Here is a 20,841-nt window from a genome sequence, read left to right as displayed (position 1 = left end):
CTTTTCTTTTCTTTTCTTTTCTTTTCTTTTCTTTTCTTTTCTTTTCTTTTCTTTTCTTTTCTTTTCTTTTCTTTTCTTTTCTTTTCTTTTCTTTTCTTTTCGTGCTGGGGATTGAACCCAGGGCTTCGTGCATGCAAGGCAAGCACTCTACCAACTGAGCTAAATCCCCAGCCCATAAATGTTTTTTTCCTAGCAACTCAATACATCTAAAAGCTTTCTGAGGTAGTATTTTTCTTACTATGACAAAAGCACTCTGATATTTTTTTCTTGTAGTTTAGTGCATTTATTATATTTTATTAAAATTTAAATGAGATAGACCATTTGGTTCATGATACACTGAAAGATTGGAATCAACCTTTTTTTTTTTTTTCCCCTTCCCTTGTGGTGCTGGAAGTCAAACTTGGGTCTTGTGCGTGCTAGGCAAGCACTCTACCGACTGAGCTACACCCCAACCTGGGGATCAACTGCTTTTTCTTTTTTCTTTTTTCAGTGCTAGGGATCACACCCCAGGCCTCTCATATGCTACTGCAGTGAAATCAACTTTTTGAAACACTATTTTAAATTATCCATAGAACTTTTCTATTAAGACTGGAATGATTAAAAAAAATACAGAAGAAAAGATATTTTTTGGAGAATGTATTTTAGATATTAATAAATGTAATGCCTCTCTAAAGTAATGTTATAAATTTGATATTATGGTAGATGAATGATTTCACCTACAGTTTCATGTGCATATTTGAGATCACAAAAGTACTCACTAGTGTCTAGCACATACTTAATAAATGTTAGTTTTCTTTTCATGGGTATATCTTGGTTATTTGATCGTAAATTATTGGCTTTCACTTTTATCTTTTAAACTTAAACGGTTCAATCATAAGAGGCACATTAACTCATTAAAATATTTGACTACACTTATTAAAAGGCAGTTGACAAGACAAAATTTGCATCTCTGCTGTGAATAACGAAGTTTTTAAAATTTTCTTGGTCAGGTACTAGTAGTTAACTCTCAAGGAGAAATTTCACGGTTGAGCACCAAAAAGGAAGTGGTCATGAAAGGAAATATCAACAATTATTTCAAATTGGGTCAAGAAGGGAAGTATCGCGTCTACCACAATCAGTACTCCACCAATTCATTTGCTTTGAATAAGCACCAGCACAGGGAAGACCATGATAAGAGAAGGCATCTTGCACATAAGTTCTGTCTGACTCCAGCAGGAGAGTTCAAATGGAATGGTTCTGTCCATGGGTCCAAAGTTCTTACCATATCTACTCTGAGACTGACCATCACCCAATTAGAAAACAACATCCCTTCATCTTTTCTTCATCCCAATTGGGCTTCACACAGGTAAAGGATACTAAGGTTAATTTTTTTACTATAAATTACAAAACACTTTTAAAGTGATTGCTATGCCTTAAAATGTCATTGCCAGAGAATTAAATGAAGTCGGTTTGGTCAGACAGTAAGGAAGCTAGAGGCATGGGTATAATTGTAACTTGCTGAATCAGCACTAGCGTTTGGTTGATTTTTTTAGGAACCAGTCTTTATCCCTAGAAATCAAGTGGAGTCCAGTCATTTCTGGTGGAGGCCATCAAGTCCAGAACATTGTAGAAGGACAAAGAATTGTGAGGACTAAATGATCTGAAATTCCTTCTAATGTTTAAAATCTGATTCTGTGAGCTTGAAACTTCCAGTTGTAGTATGTTTTTATCTCCACCTTGAAACCTTACTCACATGCACTGTAAGATGGAGTCACCATAAATTATGCTTTTAACTTTAAGATCAACCAAATGAAATAATTTTTCTTCTGAAATATAGGGCAAATTGGATCAAGGCAGTTCAGATGTGTAGCAAACCCAGAGAATTTGCATTGGCTTTAGCTATTTTGGAATGTGCAGTTAAACCAGTTGTGATGCTACCAATATGGCGGGAATCCTTAGGACATACCAGGTGAGTGAACTCTGACCCTTGTGAATGATGAATATTGGATATTGTTCTGGAAGTACTTATTGATTAAGAATGAAAGTTCATGTGGTTAAGAGTCTTACTAAAGATGTCACACTTCTTGGCCTCCGTTAGTTCTTATTTGTGATACAGGATTGTAATAAAGATCAAAAGAGATCACACATGGAAATTATAAATTTTTTTAAAATACTTTCATTCATTTATTTATTTTTATGTGGTGCTGAAGATTGAACCCAGTGCCTCACACATGGAAGGCAAGCACTCTGCCACTGAGCCACAATCCCAGCCCAAATTATAAATATTTTTTTAAAGTAAAAAGTATTTTTTTTAATAGGAAGAACAGTCACGTTTTTTGAGTATCTGTTCTAGAATGTTCCAGTTACTGTGCTAAGGATCTGCCTTACACCCTTTTTTAGACTTGAATGACTGGAAATCTTATAGCTTCCAAGTAGACCCAAAACTGTGTGACTTGGATAGATAAATTCTGAAACTTGAATCTGTTTAGCACAGATGGACTTACACAGAACAAAACTTTAGTCTTCAGAAGGTTATTACAAATTTAATATATACTTTTTATAAATATAAATATAATATATATATTTTTTGCATTAAAAATGCAAATATTATTCAAGAGTGTAATCAAAAAATAAGAATTATTCTACCTTCCCCATTTCTCTATAGAGTTCATGTAGTTTTTATTTTTTGTGGTAGTGGGGATTGAACACTGAGCCATACCCCAGTCCCCCGCCTACCTTTTAAATTTTACTTTAAGAGAAAGTCTTGCTAAATTGTTGAGGCTGGCCTTGAAATTTTAATCCTTCTGCCTCAGCGTCCCAAATTGCCGGGATTACAAGTATGCTCCACTGTGTCCGGCACCCTATGATTTTTAAAATATAAATATGTTTTGCATTACTTTCTACATTTGTTGTATTTTATAATGAATCTGTTTTTAAGTAATTTTATACCTACCAAACATTTTCATCTGCCAAAAACTGCTTCCAGTTTTCTTTAGTGATTTCCCCACATAATCTTATTGCTGTTCCTGTCTTCCTCCTGCCTTTTTCCTTCCCATTTGGAATATAATTGCTGCTGTTTGTAGCGTCCTCCACAAATGAATGGATTCAATTTTGCCTAGCAACTGAAAAACAAGGTTAAACTAAGGTGCTGCAGAATTGTGCACTATGGGACAGGAGAGATGAGTGGGTGGCATGCTTCTGCTGTACTGTTTCTAGCCCTCTTTTATCAAGGTTGAGCCAGGAAAGAGAGTAACTGGGAGGCAGTGCTCTCTGTTTCTGTTGCTCCTTCTTACATTTACCTTCAGCCTTTCCCCAAACTGTTCTCTAGAAAAGGTGACCATCCTGAAACTTGTGTTGGTGGACCCTGAAGCCACATCTCTAGTGACAGATCAAAGCTTCTAGAACTATGATAATTGTTACTAAGTAAACCTTCCATTATTAGATGTAGTTTAAAATTACTAAATCATACCTTTTACTTATTTTTTTTTTCAAGTGCTGTACATTATAGTGGAAGATGGAATTCAGACTTTTTAATCCAGGTGTTTTTTTTTTCCTCCTTGCTTTGTCAATACAAGTGACTGGTCTCAAAATGTTCTTTAGACTTAAAAAATTATGCTCTGAATTGTATTAGTGTAAAATCTGGTAATATATATTTAATAATTATCGTTTAATATAATGTTAAGGGGAGATGAAATAGAATACTCTAAATTTCTTTAAAAATTAGGGACTACGATTTAAGAAAATTAGAAATTAATAACAGGATTTCTACTTTTGGCAATGGTATGGTTAACTAAATAGGTAACAAATTTCTAAAACTGGATCCTCAAGAAATTCAAACTAATATTTTATTCAAAACAATTTTGAGGTGTGGTACTAAGGATTGACCCCAGGGGCACTTAACCACTGGGCCACATCCTCAGCATATTTTCTATATTATTTAGAGACAGGGTCTTACTGAATTGCTAAGTGCCTCACTGAGTTGCTGAGGCTGGCTTTGAACTTGCAGCCCTCCTGCCTCAACCTCCCAGGTCGCTGGGATTACAGGCATGTGCCATTACGCCCAGCTCAAAAAGATTTTTTATTGTGATAATTAATAAAAAGCTTTGAAAGCAGTCTAACAGTAATAATATTTTTAAAATATTCATAAATTATTGGGTTGGGGATATAGCTCAGTTGGTAGAGTTCTACCAACAAGGCCCTGGGTTCTAATCCGCAACACCACAAAGACATACACACACCACCAAAAAAATAAAAAATAAAAATAAATTATCTTTGTGAAGAAAATTATGAAAATTTTTGTTGAGAAACATTAAATAATACAGAAAAGTAGAAAACTTTCTCTTGTTTATGTACAGTGTCTTGACAACTTTAGGTTTTCTCCTATTAATATATAAATTAATTTTAATAACATTAAAAGTTTTAGTTGGGTTTTCTGTAGAATTGATGATACCAAAAAAAAAAAAAAAAAAAAAAAAAACAATAAGTGAAAAGGCAAATTTTAAAGACCAGGTGGGAGGGACTTGTTCTGCAAGGTAACTAGACTTCTTTTTTATTTTTTTAAAATATATTTAAAAAATATATTTTTAGTTGTTCATAGACCTTTATTTTATTTATTTGTATATGGTTTTGAGAATTGAACCCAGTGCCTCACATATGGTAGGCAAGTGCTCTACCACTGAGCCACAATCTCAGCCCCCTACAAGACTTCTTTTAAAGCTATAATAATGCAGTGGTATAGACGCAAAGATAAACATAGACCAATGGTACAGCATAAAAAGAGTCCAGAATCAGACCAACCCATACATGGAAATGTAACACACAATTGAAGTAGCATTTACAGAGGATGACTATTCAGGGAAAGGTGAGGGGACAACGAGTTATCCATGTTGGTGGAAAATTGGGTTCCGTGTTTTATACCACAAAGAAGTCAATTCCAGATGAGCAAATCTTAAATGTGAAAAAGCAAAACTTTAACAAAACTCCAAAGAGAAATTATAGAACATTTTCGTTATAACCCTGGAAGAAACTCCCTGTTTGTTTCTCCCCGCAACCTCTTTCTTTTTCCCTTCTTCCTTTTTCCCTTCCTTCCTTGTTTTTATTTCCTGATACCCTTTCTTTCCTTCCATACTTATTCCTTTTCATGTTTTTTTTCTCTCCTGACTCATTCATTATCTCCTGTGATATATATAAGGCAGACATTTCTTGAATTTACAAGCATGTTGCCAGATGAGAATGAGTGTGCAAGAGTGTGTATGTCTGTATACACTACAAGTGGGTTCCTATGTTTAATAAATGATACAACTGTAAGATTCTGTGTAACATAAGGTGTAATGGATAATAATAAAAATGAAGCCACAGGCAGTGGTACATACATGTAACCCCAGCAATTTGGGAGGCTGAGGCAGGAGGATCATAAGTTCAAGGCCAGCATCAGCAACTTAGTAAGGCCCTAAGCAACTTAGCAAGACTCTGTCTTAGAAAGTAAAAAGGGCTGGAGATGTGGCTCACTGGTTAAGTGCTCTTGGGTTCAATCCCCAATTATGTCCCCTGTTCCCAGCCCCCCTCCCCCCAAAAAAAAGAACATCTGTGAATTAACCACCGAATTTTAAAATAAGGACATTACCATGATTGCATCTGGTTTTCACTCACATTATCTTATTTCTCCCGAGAAAACCACTGTTTGGGGGCAAGGGGAGGGGGTGATTGAACCTAGGGTTTTATATATGCTAGGCAAGCACTCTACTGTTGAACTACATCCCTAGTTCTTTGTATTTTATTTTGAGACAGGGTGTTTCAAACTTGCCCTCGCTGGTTTCAAACTTGTGATCCTCCTGCATGAGCCCCCTAAGTAGGCAGGATTATAGGCATGGACCACCACACCAGCTAGATAACCACAACCTTAAAGTTTGTGTTTTATTATATGCTTCCTGTATAGCAGTGGCTTGTTTTTTGTTGGATTTGGGCTGCCTTGTAATAATGTATTATCCTAAAAGACTGGGTCATGGACTGGTTGAATATATTTTTGTTGTTTTATTGTAATTGGTAGTATCTACAATATATTAAAGAACTCTTACACTTCAATAATATGAAAAACATGAAGCCATTTAGTAGGGGGAAAAAGACTAAAAATATAATTTACTCAAGAAGAGACACAAATAGCCAAAAAGGCTGAAAAGGTGCTTAACTTTCATGGTAAGTTGGGAAATGCACATCAAAACCATAGGCTACTGTTCCACATCCATCAAATTGTCAAACTTTTAAAGAAAGAGTATATTAAGAAAGAGGTGACATAAGAGGAAGACAGCTCTAATACACTCTAATACATCCCTAATACAGATCAGTAGTATAATGAGTGGTGTAAAAAGTTAAGTTTGGTGAAAAAGTTAATGCAATTTTTGTATTTAATATCATGGAGGAACTATATTACATGTTTACACAAGGACACATGTTAGATGAGTGTACCTTAGAATTTTATACTTAATGGTAAAATTTGAAGATAATCCCCAAATAGCCATCATCAGGCAAATTTAAATTTTGACATTGTCTTATAATGGATTACTATGTACCAGCAAAAGTCAAATTAGAGCAACAATTGTAATGAAATTGGATCTGTAAATATGGAAGAAAGTGAAAAGAGTTCTTTCACTAAAAATATGTAGCAAAATGAAATTAAACCTCTATCTCTCACCTCTGACAAATCAACTCAAAGTTGATCAAAGACTGAGGCAGTAGAACAGAGACCCTGCGCCTAATAGAAGAAAAAATAAGTGCAAATCTTCGGTCTAGGATCTGACTTCCTTAACAAGACTCCTAAAGCACATGAAGTAAAATCAAGAATCAATAAATGGGATGGATTCAAATTAGAAAACTTTTTAGCAAAGGAAATAATCAATAATGTGAGAGCCAACAGATTGGGAGAAAATCTTTACCACATGCACCTCCTATAAAGCATTAATTTCTAGGATATACAAAGAACTCAGAATACTTAACACCAAAAAAATCAAATAACCCAATCAATAAATGGACCAAGGAACTGAACAGACACTTCACAGAAGAAATAGTCGATCAACAAATATATAGTGTTCAACATCTCTGTCAATTAGAGAAATGCATTTCATCTAATGAGATTTCGCCTCACTCCTGTTAGAATGGCAATCATCAAGAATATAGGCGACAATAAATGTTGGCGAGGATGTGGGGAAAAAGGTGCACTCATACATTGCTGGTGGGACTGCAAATTGGTGCAACCACTTTGGAAAGCAGTATGGAGATTCCTCAGATAACTGGGAATGGAACCGCCATTTGACCCAGCTATTGCACTCCTTGGTTTATACCCAAAGGACTTAAAATCAGCATACTACAGTAATGCAGCTACGGCAATGTTTATAGCAACTCAATTCACCATAGCCAAACTATGAAACCAGCCTAGGGTCCTTCAGTAGATGAATGGATAAAGAAAATATGATATTTTCTTTATCCATTCAGTGGAATAATATTTAGTGGAATATTATTCAGCTTTTAAAAAAGTGAAATATGGCATTTGCCAGTAAATGGATGGAGTTGCAGAATATCATACTAAGGAAAATAAGCCAGTCCCTAAAAACCAAAGGCCAATGTTTTCCTTAATATGCAGATGCTAATTCACAGTAAGACATGCAGGGTCAGGGTGGGGCACTAGAGAGGAATAACATTACCTTAGATTAGATGGAGGGAAGGAGAGGGGATGTAGGGATAGGAAAGATAGCAGAATAAAACAGACATTATTACTTAATGTATATATGCGACTGCATGACCATTGTGATTCTAAAACGTGTACTCGGAAAAATGAAAAATTATCTGTGATGATATATCAAAGTGCATAAATGCATATCATGTATAACTAATTAAAACAAATAAAAAATTAATAAAAATACTTGTAGTTTGATATTATTTGTTTAAAGCATGTATGCTAATATATTACAATATTATTGAGGGAATGTAGATATTTATGGTTAATGTTTTAAGAAATTCAAGGGCTGTGTGCTTGAAGCTTAAGAAATAATACTTAAGTAAAATATGATCAAGAAGTCATTATGAAAACTAAAACAATTTTGATTTGGATGTTAATGAAAGCTACATATATTGAAATTTATAGGATGCAATTAAAAAGTTCCTAGAGGAAATTGGTTGTCCTCAGTGTTTGTATTAAAAAAGAAAAACTGCAAATTAGTTAGCGAGGAATACATCTCAAAGAGGCAATGTAAAGGAAAGAAATGTTGAAAATAAGGACAGATTTAATGAAATAACAAACATACATACCTTAGATGTGTAAAATTATAATTCACAAACTTCTGATAAGATTATTAAGGAAAATAAAAAAGGAAAGCCAGAAAACTCAAATGACTGATATCAAGAATAAAGAAAGGAACTTACTAACCAATATTTCTGATTCACTAGTACTAGCACTGGGGATTTTAAAGCTCTTACAGATCCTCTGACAAAATAGCCAGGCTTCCTACATTCATAGAGAAAGCAGTCACCTTGGTTTACTTGAGGTTGGAGGGGGAGTAGGAAAGGAGATGCTATGGTGATCTGTCTTTAGACAGTAGGTTATGGGCCACACTTAGAAAAAGGATTTCTGGTTATATTACTGCATCTGTGATTGTTTAATTGTTTGAAATTCAGGAATCAGAAAATTTAAAGTTTTATACTGAAATAGAAAATGAGGGGAATCTTGTAGATCATAATTTCTATTAGCATATAAAATGACAAACAAACTATGGTGCATACCTGTAATTCTAGTGACTTGGGAGGCTGAGGCAGAAGAATTGCAGATTGCAATTTAGTAAGACACTGTCTCAAAATAAAAAGAGTTGGGGACTCATGATGTAATTTGCTTGTAAAGTACCCCTAGGTTCAAAACTCAATACTCACCTCCCAAAAAAAGATAGGAAAAAAACTTGATAAAAAGAAGTAGGCAGGGGCTGGGATTATAGCTCAGTGGTAGAACACTTGCTTAGCATGTATGAGGCACTGGGTTCAATCTGCAGCACCACATAAATAAATAAATAAGCAGCACCACATAAATAAATAAATAAATAAATAAATAAATGTGTGAGGCAGTGGGTTCAATCTGCAGCACCACATACATACATACATACATACATACATACATAAATAAATAAATTTAAAAAAAAGACAAATAGAAAATTATGGCCCTGTTTCCTTTGTTAATATTTATCAGTGATGAATAACTAATAAATAGATGTGTACATAGGAAATCTTAAATAAAATATTAGCAAATATACTCAGGAAGAAATTAAAAGAATAGAAACCTGGATTCTTTCTAGGCATGGTTAACATGGTCTAATATTAGATTAATATTTAAGAAGTCAAAGAAAGAAAAAATTATGATCAGTTCATTAGATGCCAGAAAAGTTTTGGTTTTGTCAGTTCATTATCAATTATTGTTGTTTTTTAAAGCTTAAATAATAATATGAAGTCTTTTTTTTTTTTTTAATGGTAAAGATTTATTTCAAACCAAACCATTTTCCTTCTCTCTGCAACCTTTGAAGCATTCCCCTTATGGTGGAACAAAATAAAGATGCCTATTACTATATGTCTTTTTAAATTTTCATTTTTTGATTCATGTAGATGGATAGCATGCCTTTTTATTTTTTTGTTTTTATGTGGTGCTAAGGATTGACCCCAGTGCCTCACATGTGCTAGGCAAGTGCTTTGCCACTGAGTTACAGCCCCAGCCCCCCCCACACACACACACACGCACGCACACGCACATCCCTTTCAATTCTCATTCATTTATTTATTTATTTGTTTGTTTGTTTGTTTGTTTTTTGTGGTGCTGGGGATTGAACCAAGGACCTTGTACATGCAAGGCAAGCACTCTACCAACTGAGCTACATCCCCAGCCCCTTTACTATATTTTGACTTTAACTAAAGACAATAGCCAGTGCAAGTTGCCAAGAGATATATGTAAACATTGCCAAGATATAGGCTCAGTTATTATAATCTAATTATGTACTTAGGAAATCCCCTCATGGCTGAAATTCTATCAGAAACAATATGAAAATTAAATAAGATTTGTGGCATACTAAATAAAAAGCTTTCATGTAAACAAACAATAACCATGTAAAAAACACCAGGGGCCTTACTTCTGAGTTAAAATAGCAAATTAGATAAACACATTTAATTCTGTTCCTCGCTGACTTCCATCAAAGCGGGCAAAGGGGTGATAATGGACCTGTTTTACACTGCAGTCGGCCAGGTACCGTGATTGTGGTGGGCCCTGTGTCTTCCTGGACATGCTCATAACCTTGCCCTCTAACTCACCAAAAAAGCTCTTATAAACTTTTGTTAAAGCTACAGACAGATTGTGTGACACAGAAAGAAGGTCAGATTTTATTGGAAAATCTTTGTAGTGACAATATTTCTCTTGCTCATGCAGCTAGTTTTATGCTTGCTACTGAGTTTTCAAAAGCCAAACTTTTTCACTATTTGGGATATACACATAGGTAGTAAAACCGAGAGGAGATAAACAAGGGAATATTTAACACAAAAGTTGAAGTAGTAATTGCCAAGGGTTAGGAAACGCAAGCTTTTGATACATTGCTTATTGTTAAAGTTCAATTTTTTAACTTTGTTGCATTTTGTATATTTAAAAAATCTTGAGTGAAAAGATGCCAGCAATAACCAATAAAGCTGCCAAACTCCTAGGAATAAATATTCAGGACTTGCATAAAACAATCCTTAAAACTTGACTAAAGTCTTAAAGAATACTTTGCCTTGTGAAGAGGATTTGCCCTCCTGAGAATGTGGGAGGCTTGACCAAAATGATATTAATAGTTCATCTAGAAAAATTAATGTGTAAGAATAGCCTTAGGGAAATGGATATTAAGAATAGGTGTTAGAGCATATTTTGAAACTAATCAAAATAATCCTGCTAAAGGAGGGGAGTGGAATAGATTAGGAAATTCAGAAACAGATTTAAATGCATGTGGGAATTTAGCAAGTGGTAGAAATCAAAGAGGGCATGTTTGGGGAAAATGTCACTTAGATCCTGCCTTAGCAAAAACATTCAGATTGATGAAGATTAAAAAAAAAAGAAAAAGTAAAAAAGAAAAAAATCAAAACCCTAAAACAAAGAAAATTGCAATACAAAAGCTTGAATTAATTTATATTTTTGTTGTGATACTTTCTTTTTAAACAGATAAAATCCCCAGATGGCATACAGGAGAAAAGTGGATACATGTATTTAAAATTCTGTGTGGAAAAATATTATAATCATATTCAAAAGACAGATGAAAAACTGAGGAAAAATATTTGCACCACAAATGGAAAATGTCCTTAATTGACAAAAGACCTTTTATAAATGAAAAGGACTAATAGTCCAGTACAGACAAGACAAAGGAATTGAACAGGCATTGTGCAGAAAAATAAATATGAAAGGCCAGTAGACATAAAAATGATTACTTCTCTCATAATTAAAGAACCATGGGATAGCATATTTTACTACTCAGTTGGGCTAACAATTTGGAAGGTTGATACTAACTCAGCTCGTATGGATGTGCGGGACAACAGGTTGTCCTTACAATGAAAGGGAGGCTGGACTGCACAGTTCTGAGGAGCAGTTTGGCACTGTCTCAGCATGTTAAGTGCAAGAACTTTTGGTCTCAGCCATCCCATCACTAATGAACCTAGAGGGATATTCCCCAAGTTTACCATTAAAAATATTCTATAAAAAATGTTGTATGCAGTAGTTTTAGTATAATAACAGAACAGAATCCTGGGCACTGCATGGATACCAGTTGATGGTCAGTCCATTCCTTGGACTCAGTCCATTCCAGCTCTCGGATGACTGTGTGGATGAGGATGGACAGTCTGCCATCCAGTGTGCCCACCAGAATGGAGTGGCTGCTGAAGCCTGTATGTTACCAGTCTGATAGAACGTCCTTTCTGTGGCCTGCAGGCTACCAGTAGTGACAAAGATTTCTTCCTAACAAACAGGACTGAAGTCCTGCCAAGCTCCCCTGTGATTCTGCCTCTTCCCATAAGGATCATCTTGATAGCAGTGATTTTTTTTTTTAACTGAAAAAAAGAATTTTCTCAGGGACAGTCAACATCACAGATTAGCTGTAATAACTATAATAAAATAAAGCTGTTTGTTATTAGCTATTTTAGCTATCACACTTAACAGCTTGCCTCAGTAAAGTGTAAATCATTTGAATTTGAGGATAGAAACCAAGAGCCCCAGAGTGTCAAGAGTGTCATTTTCCACACAGTGCTCCATTCCAGGCCTCTCTTAGAAGATGGCTCAGTTATTATGTGGACCTGGCCTTTCAGAGGTGGAAGAAGCCAAGATAACAAAAACCCTGAAAACTACTATTGGGTTCTGGCATTGGCACTCAGGGCATCCACCATGCTATGCCTCTGGAGCTTGTTTCACTCCTGGTTCTGAGAGTGTTGGTGAATAGATGGTATTTGAGTAGGTGAGTTAGTTGCTACTGAGAAACTACCACCTTTCCCCTCCAGCCTTTATGTTAGGAGAACCTGGAGGGGCCTTATGGAGAATGTTCTCTATTGTAGTTGTGTGCAGTCAATAGTCATGAACTCTCAACCTGGGGGAACTACGTACTGAGGTCCTATGATCATAGGAACACAAAGACTTCTTCTTTTTTTTTTTTTTAAAGAGAGAGAGAGAGAGAATTCTTTAATATTTGTTTTTCAGTTTTCGGCAGACACAACATCTTTGTTTGTATGTGGTGCTGAGGATCGAACCCGGGCCGCACGCATGCCAGGCAAGCGCACTACCGCTTGAGCCACATCCTCAGCCCACAAAGACTTCTTAAAAAAAGGAGAAGGAAGGAGGGCAGGGAGAAAAAGGAAGAGAAATAGGGAATGTTTGATGTAAATGAAGATAAAATGAATTCAGTTTTCCCCTCTTTCTTGCACCACTACACTAAGTTGACAAAAAGCCTCTGTTCTTTCCCACGTAGGTGTGCATGAGAAATTTGCTTCCTCTGGTTTGATTGGGATAAAAAGCAGTTTTGCCACTGGAGCTCTTAGAGGCAAAAGCTCCTCTCTTTGTAGATTTTGGTTCATGTCTGTTTACGAGCAGTATTCCCACTCATGAAAATCTAGACTAATCACCTAAATATAGAATCACACACAGGCCTGCACGTTACTGGTAGATGCATTAGGTGCCTGTTTTCTTGCCTGATAAAAGCGGGTGGGCTGTGCCGTTTGTCTTATGATTGAGTTCATTGTGGACCTTCTTTCCTGATTCCTCGTCATCCAAAAGGGGGCGCCCCATGGGCCCCTTTTTCTGTGGATATAGTAAACCAGAACTCTCTGTTAGTGGATCCTGTGAAGACTTTAAAATCTCCAGTGCTAGTTGATTAAAAACAAAAGCTTTTGGATTTGTTGGACTTTGTGGGAAGGAGAAAAACACTGAAAATATACTTTCATAGTGAACTAATTCAGTCAGATATAGTTTCTCCTTGCAGCAGCATAATTTTTTAGTTCTTTTAAAAAGATCTTTTACTCTGAAAGATCTTCTAGTATAATTATTCACTGATTATAAACTAGTTGTGTGTGTTCTAGCAGTATCCTGTGTGTAAATGCACAATAAACTATGTAAAAGGTAAAAGATTTATAAGATCTTAAGAGAAACCTGAGTGTGCATAATGGACTATATAAAGGGATACATAAATGATATATGCATGAAATCTTTCAAGAATAAAACGGAAGTCTTTCTTTCAGGAAGGTATATGAAAAAGATAGCCATTTTTGCCATTTTCTATTCTGACTTTTCCTGTTACAAAATTCTACATCTATTTATTTTTGTCAGTTGGCATTGGGTTTGTGGGATTACAGCTAACCACTTTTTGGTTTTGTGCCTAATTTTCAGTATAGTGTTTTTTTACCTTTTTTATTTTTTTCAAAGTTAAGTGTATTTCTGTTTTTGTATCTATGTGTTTTTAGGTTACATAGAATGACATCAATTGAAAGAGAAGAAAAGGAGAAAGTAAAAAAAAAAGAGAAAAAACAAGAAGAGGAAGAAACAATGCAGCAAGCTACATGGGTAAAATACACATTTCCAGTTAAACATCAGGTAATTTTAAAGTGTTAGCCACCATTTTTGAGACCTTTATTTTACAACTTCAAATAACTTATAATTTTCACTTCTCACATAACCTTTTAATTAATACAGTTGCAATGAAGTACATCTTTCTGATAATTTTATAAGCATAGATTCCTCTTACTAAAGAGTGTTTGAGACCAATTTGTTGAAACTGCTATTAAAAAAAAAAAAACTAAAACTTTGCTCAAAGTTTGCATTTTAGAAATAATTGTAAGTTCTTTTATAAATCTCTGATTCCCAGTGAAAATTAAATTGATTGATAAATTCTGTTTGCCTGAATCTTACTCTTGTTTGATAATGTATAATGCCACACATGTTATGTTGTTTGATTAACTTGTTTTCATTTATACCAGGTTTGGAAACAAAAAGGAGAGGAGTATAGAGTAACAGGATATGGTGGCTGGAGCTGGATTAGTAAAACTCATGTTTATAGGTTTGTTCCTAAATTGCCTGGCAATACTAATGTGAATTATAGGAAGTCATTAGAAGGAAGTAAGTAACTGAGTCTTTTAATATTTATGTTTAATATGAAAATTTTAAATACTTAGTTTCTTTTACTAATAAAAATTATATTTTTTTTCTGAATAACCACATTTGATTTGTATTATTTTCTTATAAACTGATAGTATATTGGCCATATTTTGGATAAAAGCATTTTTCTGAAACTTCTGATAGTATGTGCAAAATTACTGTTGTCGCTTACTAATTATAAACTCTTAAATTTAAAAAATTATCTATATCCACAGGATTTTGGTATCTAAAATTGCAGTTAAAGAAATACTATACAAAGGGGCTGGGATTATAGCTCAGTGGTAAAATGTTTGCCTAACACGTGCGAGGCACTGAGTTCGATCCTCAGCACCACATAAAATTAAATAAAATAAAGGTATTGTGGCTAACTACAGCTAAAACAAATTTTTAAAAAAAGATGAAATGCTATACAAACAATTATTTATTTTTTTGAAACCACAGCCACTTAATTATAGTATTGCTTTTCTAAAATATTAAACTCAATTCTGGCTGACTTCTGGAGGAGTCACATATCTGGTAACCTCAGCATTATTGTACATAGCAAACCTAGAAAGGAAGTGATCAAGTCTCTTATCACAGTCATATAAATGAGCTTTGTTTTTGATTTACTATTGGCTAACAAACTTTAGCATTTAGAATCACAGATTAGAGATAGACTTTCCTTTTCAAAGACTAAATGACACACCAGTGTTCACATAGGCAGAAAATAGTAAATCCCTGACCAGATCCTGTGGCTCTTGGCTTCTGTAGCCTTGTTTACTGTCTGCCATGCAGTCTCCTCCCTTTGTTACCTAAGCGATTTTCAAGAACCACTGTGCTAACTACATATTATAATCTGCTGATTTACGTTATGATGTGTTCTTCCCTGTGAAACCTATATGTAGTGCACAATAGTGTGTACTTACCTAATTAATTAATTTGGCTTCTTTGTGAATGGCTGTGATGAAACCTGGACTGGTAGATTTGTGCTATTGTTAATATAGAAAAGTTAATATTGGTTTATCTTTGAATAGGAGAAATACATACTTTATAAGTATCATTGGAATTTATTTTGTCAGGTCTAGTAGTATCTTGGAAATTGCTCAATGAAATTCTATTTGATAAATAGCAACAGTCAATATTCAGTTATATTATTATCAAATCATATCCATTATAATAAGTTCCAGCAGATTATTGCAAGGCTCTTTTATTACCATTTTTGTTGTTCTAGTTATCTACTGAGGACTCAAAATCTAGAGAGCTCTTTAATTGTGTCTGAACTGGTTTGATACATATATAGTAAGATACAGATGATCAATGTACAGATTCTTTATGCTTTTGCAAATTTACTTTATATCTACTTAGTATAAGATTTCTCATATTCAGATGCCAGACTTTATTTAGTCTGGTACCAAGTTGATTTTGTGTGTGTGTGTGTGTGTGTGTGTGTGTGTGTGTGTGTGCCATATAGGGGTTGAACCCAGAGCCTTGTTCATGCTACACCCCTAGCCCAGCAAGTTGGGTCTTTTTGAACCTTTCTTTCCAGGTGGTAGCAGGGAATAAAGCAGCAGTGCATACTGCCCCTGGCTCTGGGCTTAACTACGAAATAGAAATCATAGTGGAGGCAATAGTAACCACCAATTAATGATGGCAGAACTACCTGTTGCTATAGTAATAGCTAACCATGTCTGATTGGGTGATGGAGGCACATTTATGTTGAAAAACAGAGAAATGCACTTTGGGAAACTTTTGACTTGGCCCCTCAAGACCAGAGTGTTGGATGTGTTTGGTTGGCTGTTATTCTCTGACCTCTGGCATCACTTTAAAAATGGGCAATTATATTGCACAATATTTTTTAATCTTAGTAAAGATTAGATTTGAGATACTATTTATGTTAAGTAGACTTTTTTTTTTTTTTTTTTTAATATGATGCTGGATAGGGAACTCGGGGCCTCACACATGCCAGGCAGGGACTCTCTCACCAAACTGCATCACCAGCCCATGAAGATCTTCAATGCAAGAAAAAAATCCAAACATTTTTAGTTGTCTATTTTAAATACCAAGGTTCTTACAACTTGTAGAAGGGGCTACTACTGACTTGTTAAAAAAAAATTTTGAGCAACTTAATGTAAAAAGTTATAATGTACCTTCAGCTTTTTTGTTTTAGTGAAATATAGCTTACTGGAAAATACTTGGTTATTTCTATTAAACTGTATACATTAAAGTAAATTTCTAATATTGGAAATAATTGTAATTGACATAAATGTGGTTCTTTTTAGCCAAAAATAGCATAGATGAAAATATGGATGAATCAGATAAAAGGAAAAGTCCACGAAGTCCAAAAAAAATTAAAGCAGACCCGGATTCTGAGAAAGCTGAAGTAAAAGATGGAGATGCTGCAAAAGGAACAGACCAAAGTGAAATGGAGATCTCAAAGAGTACTGAAAAGAAGGACCAAGGTAAAGAGAGGCCAAGTGGAGGGCAGCTTCCGTGTGGTGAGAGTGCAGGGCATCAGATTCACACCACAGTGTGTCTGTGTGATAGGGTAACAGCTTTATTGAAACATTATTTATTCATTTTACAGTTCCCCCTATTGAAGTGTAAAAACAGTGGTTTTAGTATGTTTCCAGAGTAGTTCAACCATTACCACATCAATTTTAGAACATTTGCATCACCTAGAAAGGAAGTCTGGAAAGGAAGTCTCATACTCACCAGCAGTCACTTCCCAGTCCTTTCTCAGATGTCCCCAGCTCACCAATCTATTTCTGTCTCTGTGGATTTGACTGTTTGGGACATTTCACTTAAGTGGAATCAGATAATGTGCTTTCCTTTATGACTGGCTGCTTTAACTTAAAATATTTTCAAGGTTCATCCATATTGTAGTATATTTTAGTACTTTATTTCCAAATAAATATTACATTGGATTGATTGGCCACATTTTGTTTATCCAGTCATTGCCTGATGGACTTTGGGCTGTTTCCACTTTTTAGCTATTATGAATAATGCTGCTAATGAAATTCATGTACAAGTATTTTTGTAAAAATACCTAGGAGTGGAATTATTGAATCATATGGTAACTCATGTTTACCTCGGAGTGGAATTGCTGAATCCTATGGTAACTCATGTTTACCTTTTGAAAAACTAGTCTTTTGTTAAAAAGTAGTTTTTTAAAAACTATATGAGCTAGACAGTGCATGCATCTAAAGATACATAACTATAAAGTACAAAATCTTCCACTAGTTTGTGCAATAGCATATCATATACTAAGTAATTTTCCATTACAGCATTCCATCTTTTAGATACTAAGAATCAGAATATTTGGATAATTGTAAATTTGTGAATTCAGAAATATATATTTTATGTGTTTTTTTAACCTTTTATAAAGTTTAGCCCTGTTCATATTTTAATAATGTATTAAGAGCTTTGAAATATTTACTTTTTAAAAGCCCTGATGTGAAAAGAAGAAAAACAGGTCCTTTTAAAAATAATAATCTTGGGGCTGGGGATGTGGCTCAAGCGGTAGCGCGCTCGCCTGGCATGCGTGCGGCCCGGGTTCGACCCTCAGCACCATATACAAAGATGTTATGTCTGCCAATAACTAAAAAATAAACATTAAAAAAAATTTCTCTCTCTCTCTCCCCCCCCCTTTCAAAATAAAAAAATAAATAAAAATAACAGTCTCAAATTCCTCGTTTTAGAGTAGAAATTACACTTATTAATTAAATGTCTTTATTTCACAGATGTTAAAGAACTTTTATATTCTGACATTGATAAATCCTTCAAGGAAGAACCAATGGAAATAGATGATGATGTGAAAACAGAGTCCCAAATAAATTGTCAGGAAAGTTCTCAAGTAGATGTGGTCAATGTCAGTGAGGGCTTCCATCTAAGGACTAGTTACAAAAAGAAAATAAAATCATCCAAACTAGATGGACTTCTTGAAAGGAGAATTAAACAGTTTACACTGGAAGAAAAACAACGCCATGAAAAAATGAAGTTGGAGGGCGGAATGAAGGGCCTAGGAAAGTCTTCTCAAAGTTCTTTGAAAAGTCTTTCTGAGTCACCAGTAATAACAAAAGCAAAAGAAGGGTGTCATAGTGACTTGCTTAGACAAGAACAGAGCCCCGATGTAGGTCATGATACAGCAGAGGACTGGACTCAAGGGTGCTCACAAAGTGATTCCTCGGTTCTTGGAATCAGTGATCCTAGTCTTAACAGAGACAAACGTCATCCAAAAGATCAGGCATTAGATGATGTCTCCAATCAGAGTCCCAGGATGAACAATCACAAACAAAATTCTATTGAAAATGACATAGATGAGAATGTCTCTGAACCTGCCAGTAAAGGCCAGGAACTTGGTAAGATTCAAACAAAAGGAAGTGATGTTTTCATTGATGACTCTAAACCAGCCAGTACAGATGATATTGATACTTTGATCTATAAGAACAAAAAACCACTCACACAGGGGGATAATGACACCATCGTTTCATCTTCCAAGAGTGCTCTACTTCCATTGGTACCTAAGAGTACTAGTGACCAAGATGCCCCATCTCTGTCAAAAGCATCGGACTTTGATGGAAAGCTAGGATGTGACTCTGAATATAATAGCACTTTGGAAAATAGTTCTGATACTATGTCTATTCAAGATAGCAGTGAAGAAGATATGATTGTTCAAAATAGCAATGAAGGTGTTTCTGAACAGTTCATAACTCCAGAACAAGGTAATGAAAGCTTGGAGCCATTAAAATGTGAGTTTGTTTCTGATAAGACCACTGGAAACTGTGATGACAGGCTGCAGGGTAAGGTAACTGAAACAAATGGTAAAAAAACAAGTCAACAGCACAAGTTAGAGGAGAGGCCAGTTAATAAATGTATTGATCAAATAAATCTAAAAAATATCACTGACAAAAGGAATAGTGAAAATCGAGAGTCTGAAAAGAAAAGCCAGAAAGCAAGCACATTTCAAATAAATGGAAAAGATAATAAACCTAAGGTATGTTTGAAAGGTGAATGTTTGAAAGAAATCTCCGAAAGTAAAATCATAAGTGGTAATGTTGAACCAAAGGTTAATAATATAAATAAAATTGTTCCTGAAAATGATATTAAGTCATTAACTGTTAAACAGTCAGGTGTAAAGCCATTCATTAATGGTGATGTTATTATGGAAGATTTTAATGAAAAAAATAATTCAGATACAAAGTCACGTGTACTGAGTTCTTCAGCTGGTGCAGGTAATTACCAAGATAGCCTTGAGGCGCTACCATCATCAACCAAAGAGTCTGACAGTACAGAGCCCCCCTCGCCTCTACCATCTTGTCCTGGAAGCAGTTCATTTAATCAGGTAGAAGATATGGAAATCGAAGCCTCAGAAGTTAAGAAGGTTACTCCATCACCTATCACATCTGAAGAGGAATCTAACCTCAGTAGTGATTTTATTGATGAAAATGGTCTGCCCTCCAACAAAGATGAAAATGTTAATGGAGAATCTAAAAGAAAAACAGTCATCACAGAAGTTACCACGATGACATCCACAGTGGCCACAGAGTCAAAAACCGTAATCAAGGTAGCAAAAGGTGATAAGCAAACTGTAGTCTCTTCCACAGAAAATTGTGCCAAGTCCACTGTCACAACCACCACGACAGTAACAAAGCTGTCCACCCCCTCCACTGGCAGCAGTGTGGACATCATCTCTGTAAAGGAGCAAAGCAAAACTGTGGTCACCACGACAGTGACAGACTCACTGACCACTGCAGGAGGCACACTGGTAACATCCATGACTGTGAGCAAAGAGTACTCCACAAGAGACAAGGTGAAACTGATGAAATTTTCAAGACCGAAGAAGACTCGCTCAGGTACAGCTCTACCATCTTATAGAAAGTTTATTACCAAGAGCAGCAAGAAGAGCATATTTGTTTTGCCTAATGACGACTTAAAAAAGTTGGCAAGAAAAGGAGGAATCCGAGAAGTCCCTTATTTTAATTATAATGCCAAACCTGCCTTGGACATATGGCCGTATCCTTCTCCTAGACCAACCTTTGGTATCACATGGAGGTATGTGCTTTAGAATGTATTTGGGGGAGGGACAGAGGTTTAAAAAAATTATCTCCTAAAAGTATCTCATTTTCTAACAAAATGAGATAATAGAGATAAGATAGGGAAGCATCTGTTTAGTGACCAAAGTTAGTAACTGGAAGTAAAACATAGGAAACTTC

General features: G+C 35.2%; 1 protein-coding gene across 13 annotated transcripts in view; it reads left to right on the top strand.

Annotated features, from left to right (window-relative positions):
* BPTF (bromodomain PHD finger transcription factor) overlaps positions 1-20,841 on the top strand; it is a 136,250-nt gene that overhangs the window by 69,558 nt on the left and 45,851 nt on the right. For all 13 annotated transcript variants that reach the window (XM_081271477.1, XM_081271476.1, XM_081271471.1 and 10 more), the window contains 6 exons: positions 990-1,345; positions 1,817-1,948; positions 13,960-14,089; positions 14,473-14,611; positions 16,909-17,088; positions 18,370-20,680. In XM_081271477.1, coding sequence (XP_081127603.1) covers positions 990-1,345; positions 1,817-1,948; positions 13,960-14,089; positions 14,473-14,611; positions 16,909-17,088; positions 18,370-20,680 — 3,248 coding nt within the window. The remainder of the gene's footprint in view (positions 1-989; positions 1,346-1,816; positions 1,949-13,959; positions 14,090-14,472; positions 14,612-16,908; positions 17,089-18,369; positions 20,681-20,841) is intronic.

The sequence above is a fragment of the Spermophilus citellus genome (genome assembly GCF_964194105.1).
Source record: "Spermophilus citellus genome assembly, chromosome: 17".
NCBI classification, from domain to species: domain Eukaryota; kingdom Metazoa; phylum Chordata; class Mammalia; order Rodentia; family Sciuridae; genus Spermophilus; species Spermophilus citellus.
This window is presented reverse-complemented; position numbering and strand designations above follow the sequence as displayed.